General features: G+C 60.0%; 1 protein-coding gene across 1 annotated transcript in view; it reads right to left on the bottom strand.

Annotated features, from left to right (window-relative positions):
- Nucleotides 1-1,228: 1,228 nt before the first annotated feature.
- The window catches only part of COL11A2 (collagen type XI alpha 2 chain), a 28,654-nt gene continuing 23,436 nt past the window's right edge, over nt 1,229-6,446 (bottom strand). The window contains exons 56-66 of the mRNA XM_077754791.1: nt 6,296-6,403; nt 6,132-6,185; nt 5,920-5,973; nt 5,562-5,669; nt 5,372-5,425; nt 5,039-5,074; nt 4,794-4,847; nt 4,411-4,678; nt 3,709-3,821; nt 3,133-3,339; nt 1,229-2,379 (exon numbers count right to left, since the gene is read on the bottom strand). Coding sequence (XP_077610917.1) covers nt 2,239-2,379; nt 3,133-3,339; nt 3,709-3,821; nt 4,411-4,678; nt 4,794-4,847; nt 5,039-5,074; nt 5,372-5,425; nt 5,562-5,669; nt 5,920-5,973; nt 6,132-6,185; nt 6,296-6,403 — 1,197 coding nt within the window. The 3' untranslated portion in view covers nt 1,229-2,238. The remainder of the gene's footprint in view (nt 2,380-3,132; nt 3,340-3,708; nt 3,822-4,410; nt 4,679-4,793; nt 4,848-5,038; nt 5,075-5,371; nt 5,426-5,561; nt 5,670-5,919; nt 5,974-6,131; nt 6,186-6,295; nt 6,404-6,446) is intronic.

Here is a 6,446-nt window from a genome sequence, read left to right as displayed (position 1 = left end):
TGGGTTAGGGAAATGAGGAGCGATTGGTGGGTGAGGAAGAAAGGGACAGCGTGTTAGGAAGGTCTTACTCCGCTTGCCCTTCAAGCGGCCGGAGGTCTTGGCGGCAGCACCAGGGGGCAGCAGAGGCGGAGAGATGCCCCCAGGGGTTTTTCACCCGCAAACGGTTTTCCTGCCCAGGGCCTCTGCCAGGCTGGGCTTCTAGGCCCCATAGGAGAGCTTCCTTGGATGGAGAATGAGCTAGCTCCACCACTCCAGGGTTTCAAAGAGCGGGATTCTGTCCTTGCGGGATGGGGATGATCAAGCTGTGCAGTCCAGGATCCTCCAGGAGGGGTGGGGGGCTGCCTACCGGGACTTTGGGTCCCTCCCAGGCCTGCCCCAGGGCTCTGCCGCCAGCGGGACACGCGTGCACATGCTCAGACACCTGCAGCCAGCCGGGCGTCAAGCGAGGAAGGGGTGTCCCAATTGGGATGAGGCCCTGGAATAAGTTTTATTCTACTGCCAGGACGGGCAGGAGCCAGGAGATGCTGCGTGAGGATGAGCAGCCCCGGGAGAGGTGGGGAGGCCAGCCAGCGCTGCCTGGCTGAGCGGCTGCCCTGGACTGAAGGGACTCACCCAGACACCTGACCCGGAGGGCACAGAGCTGCTGAATAAGCCCTAAGAGGGGCCTCTGGGGAAGGGGGGAGCGGGGCCAGCACAGCATGCGATGAGACTAGGACTGTGCACCTTGACCCAGAGAGCAGCCTGGAATGACGACGCAGGCGGGAAGGCACGCAGGTAGGGGTAGGACATGGCAAACTTGAGGGATGAGGTGACCAGAGGTCCAGGGGCAGGAAATGCTGTCTTGGAAGTGGGCCCCCGTGTCCGCATTTGCAACGAGTTTGGACCAGACATTCTAAGGCCCCCTTCCAGCCCTGAGGTCCTAAAAATGGGGAATTGGGGTACCGGGGAGGTTGTGCTGGACCTGGAAACAACCCAGCACCTCTGCGGGACAGAACCCTGGGCTCCCACCTGATGTCGCCGGGAGGTCAGTTTGGGAGTCCACCCTTGTCACCCAGGTTTTATGAACTCTTTCTGGGCCCTGACACTGCAAAAGGACAGGCCCTCTGGGGATAGGGATTAAGACTTCCATTTCTGGTAACGGCTCAGCAGGCAAAGAGGGGTATTGGATGGGGGCCCGGGTGGGGATTGAAATAACAACACAAGCACCACACACATACACCCAGGAGGGGACAATCACATTATTTAACCGCTGGTCAGAAAGGACACTGGGCATTGGGCTAGACAAGGTCCTGGGAGTCAGTCACTTCCATCCATATGCCACACGTTAACCCTTCCATTGCGGGATCAGGGAAGGTGGGCGGGTGCTCAGGGGTGGGACCAGGGTGGCTGGGTGGGGGGGGGGAGGCTCAGAGTCATGGCGATTTACCAACTGATGAGGAAGAAGAATTTCAATATTTCACCAGTGCTGACTTGCTGAATACAGGCCCTGCACTCACCCCTCACTCTCCCATTTCTTCCCTGGGGGCTCAGCCTGTTCCCCAAGTAGCAGGCAGTTCCTGCAAGCCCCAGACCAAGTGAGAGACAGCCAGTGTGGGGGTCAGGGAGCCGAACACCCGGTAGGCGGAGAGGAGAAAGCCCCACCCTGGACAGAGAGAGTCAGACCCTGAGGCAAAGGAGACCATATATTCCAACATTCACAGTGGGTGCTACAGGGGGCTGTGAGGGAGGTGGGGTTTGGCCTGAAAACCTCCCCCCACAGTCACTGAGGAAAGCCCTGAGGCAAGGAGGAGGGTGCCAGGGCTCACCCCTGGAGAGCCCTGTCTCCAAAGTCCGCTGATTTTTGTTGGCATTTCTCTCTTTATCTCGTTTGTTCTTTTGTTTGCCACTCTTTAAATAATTAATATAATTACTTTTAAATACAAAATACACAGTGTCCTTTCTCTTCTCTTCTGCTTGTTTGGGGTTATTGGGAGGTGAGTTTTAAATAAGGGTCTCGGCTGTCTAACGGGTCACAGGCTCCAAGTGGGAGGACCAAGAGCCCCAGATGCCACCCCTCCCCTGGGGCGTCCAGGCACCCGCTTCGCCCCTCCCCTGCTCTGCCCCTGGCTGCGGGCTCCCGGTGCCCTGGCCCAAAGCCGCCTAGATGGTGAGGAGCCCTCTTGGGAGGTGGCACAGAGCTGATGCTGTGGGATTCCAGGTGGGCCTGGTTTCAACGGACAGGGTCGGACAGAGAAGGACCTAGCCCATGAAGCAGACAGGCCCCAGCAGCACCCCTCCCCGCTTCGGGGGGGCCCCCAGGTCTGAGAAGGAGGCGTCCAGCACTGGTAGCTGCTCCAGCACAGGTGTCCGCACCTCCAGCACCGTCCGGCCTTGCTGTGTCTTGAGGGAGAGACGGACAGAGAGAGCAGTGAGCGTGGTGGAGGGTGCGCGCACACCCCGCGGCTCCCCCGGCCTCGCCTCTCCTCTGAGCGCCCTGAGCGCTATTCCCCGGTCCCTGTCACATGATCAAACTTGCTAGATTCTCTTCTTCAAACTTCTCCCTGAGCATCGGGATTGGGAATGCTAGGAAGATCGGATGTGTGGACGTGTGCGCGTTATCTGTGCACGCGCGCCCATGCCCATGAACCAGCCTGTCAGCTTTGGGTCCGTCCTTGAGATTGTCTACCTGTGGTGGTTGTGTGAGTGTGTGTGACTCCACAGGGATGTGTACACATGTGTTTGTGGTGTAACTGTGTGATAATATCTGACACTCCACACGTGTGTGTCCCCCTGTGACCCTGTCCAGACAATTCTGGGAATGTACGTGCAGACGATGGGTGTCTGTGTGCTCCTGTGCCTTCCTGGGGTGGGGGGTCATTTGCCCCCCCGCGTGCCTCTGTTGGGCAGCCTGTGTAAATGAGTGTACGAGCCTGCATGACTCACTCTCAGTGATGCTGGGGTGTGCACGCAGGTGAATGCCACCTTCCATTCTTCCCAGCCCCGCCCCCCCATCACCCCCGGCTGAGATCCCTCGGGCATATTTGACACCTAGAAGCTGGACTTCTCCTGCTCTTCCTAGTGACTCTGCCCAAAGGGTCTTCCTCCAGCCTGACTCTGGGATTCCCCCCCCACCCAGCTCTTCCCAGTTCCCACCTGACAGCCGTCTCTGAATTCCTTGACATAGGGGCTGGTCTCCAGGCTCAGCTCATCCTCATTGGCCCCCCGGAGCTTCAGGGGGCCATCTCGGGCCATCCCAGAGCACGGGTAGGAGACATCCTGGTGGGCTGAGACGCTGAGCAGCCGCAGGAAGGTGAGCTGGACCACACCTACCGGGGAGCCTTCTGAGTCCACGTAAGAGAACTGACAGGAGAGAGGGGCACAGTCGGGGGCAGAAGAGACAGGCCTGCACGGTGTCTACAGAAGCAGGGTAGCTGGGCCAGGGTCAAAGGCAGGGAATGGGTGGGCAGAAAGGGCTGGCGGAGAAATGAGAGGCCAGAGTGAGAGCCAGGGACTGACTGAGGGTAAACAAGAGGCAAACTTTGTCTTGGGTTGTCAAGGGAAGGAGACAAAGTGAGCGGCAGAGAGCTGGTGAGAAGGAAAGAGTCAAGGAAAGAAGCAGCAGCAGGCTCTGCAGGGGCGAGGGCACCTGTCACATAAACCCAGAAACCACTAGGCCCTGACGGGACTACGCTGTGGCACAGGGATGAGCAGTCAGGTGCCAGCTCTCACTTGTGTGACATCATCCCGGGGCGTCACACATGTTTCCCCTCCGGCTGTAAAGTTGCAGAAAACCCGGAAGGCATCCCGAGCACAGCCCTGGTTGGGGTCGACCCAGTACTCTCCTGTTGGGTGAGGGAGAAGGAAGGGTCAGCGCCCCAACAGGCGGGCCCCAGTGTGCTCCTTGCCTGCCTTCCCACTTCTCCACCCATGCTGCTCCAACNCGCTCTCCCCACCCTCCCCTCCCCACCATGCCCTCAGTCTCCTGGTCCCATTCTCCCCCAGAGCCCCACAACACCGCCCGCCCTGCTTCACATTCCATCATCACCTTACACCCCTGCCCGTCTGCGCACCCCTCCCCCAGCAGCACCCCCAGGCTCCCAACGGAGAAGGCAGGAGCACTGACATCCTCACATGGGTACAATATGTGATTGCAGACTCGCACACATGGCCGTCCGTGTAAATGTGTACATATGTACACATGTATATGTTTGTCACTTCCTGTAGGCAGCAGGCTAACAAAGAGCTGCCGTGCACGGAGAGGACCAGATCAACTGTGACATATGGCAATACTCCTGACCTGGTTGGCAAAGAGCTGCCCTTCCAAGCCCCTCAACCCTCACCCCCACCGCACACCTTCCCCAAGAACTTCCTACATCCATTCTGCTTTTCATGCCCACGCTGTGATTCTTGTTCCCTGAGGCCGGCACTGACCGTCAGGCAGCTCCGGGCGGCAGAGCTTCAGGTCCTGGCAGGTGCGAGCGGGGCTGTCCTGGGTCCCTGTCGGCCGCCTCATCTGCTCAATCTCCTCCCGCAGGGAGTCCAGTGAGCCAAAGATCTCCTCCAGCCCCCCAGTACTGCCCGGAGCCCCCCGAGTCGGCATGGCCTCATCCTCCTGCATCAGGCGGCTTCCGTCCACTGAGCGCCGAGTCTTTTTGGGCATCTGGATGGGCAGGGGCTGGATCACCTCGCCCGGCGGGCCCTGGGTGGAGAGACAGATGGAGAAGGTGACAGACAAGGTTGGTATGAGGGTGAAACCAAGAAACACTGGGACAGAGAGGGACAGTCCGAGAAGCAGGCCCTGACTTGTGACTTACCGGGTGTCCTGGAGGACCCTGGACACCCTTCTCTCCCTTGGGTCCAGCTGGGCCCTGCCAAAGGAGTAAATGAGGTCATGGAAGGGTCAAGGGGTCAAGCATGTGATCAAGGTCACAGAAGGGTCAAATCGGTCTCCAGGCCAGGGAGGAACTCCACTGGTGGGAACACAGTTGCCCCGGAGAGAAAGTGTCAAGTCCAGCTGGGGGAAGGGGGCAGAGCTCAGAGCTGGCTGGGGGTCACTCACTGCGGCTCCTTTGGCTCCTTTGGGGCCAGCAGGTCCCTGTGAAATGACAAGAAAGAGATGGTCAGCACAGGGGACGGTCAGGATAAGGAGGAGAGGGGAGGCCGAGTCATGAGTCCACAGGACCCTGGCTTCACTACAGGAGGGGCAGGCGTGAGGGGACACGGGGACATTTGGGAGGCCCCAGAGGGATGGGGGAGGAAACACCGCAGGACATACGGAGGCCGTGGGGCCGATGCTCATGAGGCTGCTGGTTGCCATGGAAGCCATGGCGGGATTATGGAGGGGGGAGCGGTGGGTTTAGGGGATCTGGTGAGGAACAGATGGAGTACTCACGGGGAGGCCAGGGGGCCCTCCAGGACCCATAGGCCCAGACGCTCCTGGGATACCCTAGGAAAGAGAGGGGCGTGGTTCAACTGGGTCCTCCTCCACACCCCCTCCCTCCGCCCTGTCTCCACCTCCACCCCCACCCCCAACATGAATCCCCACACTCATCCTCCCAGACCTTCCAGGACCATGTCCTCACCGTCTCCCCCTTCTGTCCAGCAGAGCCCTGGGGGCCAGGAAGCCCACGATCACCCTTCTCTCCCTGCTCCCCAGGGGGCCCGATCAGTCCGATGAGACCTGGGTGACCCTGGAAAAGCAACAGGCTGTCATGGGGGTGCAGAGAGGAGACACATGGGTCCAGAAGGACCCTACGGGGGTCAGAGCACAGAAGGCAAGAGAGCCTTAGGCACAAGGTCTGACAGAACAGGGCCTGTGAATGTGAGGACCCCCAAAGATGGTGCTGGAGCCCGAAGCATAGTGGTGGGCACTCAGGGTCCCCCTAGGCTGCAGGGGTGAGGCTGAGGGGAGACGCCTGGCCACATATCTGTGTTACTCACCTTCTCTCCCTTAGCTCCAACATCACCCCGGAGGCCAGGAAGCCCCGGAGGTCCCTGTGGGGAGACAGGAAGTCACTCTCTCCAGGGAGGGGTGGGACCAAGCTCTCCCCCCACCACTTCCCACTTCCTCCAGGGCTTCAACTGGATTCTACCCGCCCAAGGGCACCACCGTCTTCACCCCGACCCACCCCACACAATCCACAGTCACTCACCACAGGACCTGGAGGCCCAGCCTGGCCTGTGGCCCCAGGACGGCCTTGCTGACCCTGCAGATTCAAGGAGACCCCAGAGGTGAGGAAAAGTGTCCCCACACAAACACCCTTCAAGGCCTCTCGCCCCTCCTACCCCAGCCAAGCCTCTCCATTCCATGACTCACCACTGAGCCTGGGAGCCCTCTTAGACCATCAGGACCAGGTTTCCCTGCTGGGCCTGCGGGGCCCACAGGGCCTGTCTTCCCCGGGGCCCCCACAGCGCCAGGATCCCCCTGAAACACATACAAGGAATGAGTCTTAAAGGGCAGAAGAAGG

This window comes from Crocuta crocuta, unplaced genomic scaffold (genome assembly GCF_008692635.1).
Source record: "Crocuta crocuta isolate KB4526 unplaced genomic scaffold, BGI_CrCroc_1.0 scaffold132, whole genome shotgun sequence".
NCBI classification, from domain to species: domain Eukaryota; kingdom Metazoa; phylum Chordata; class Mammalia; order Carnivora; family Hyaenidae; genus Crocuta; species Crocuta crocuta.
This window is presented reverse-complemented; position numbering and strand designations above follow the sequence as displayed.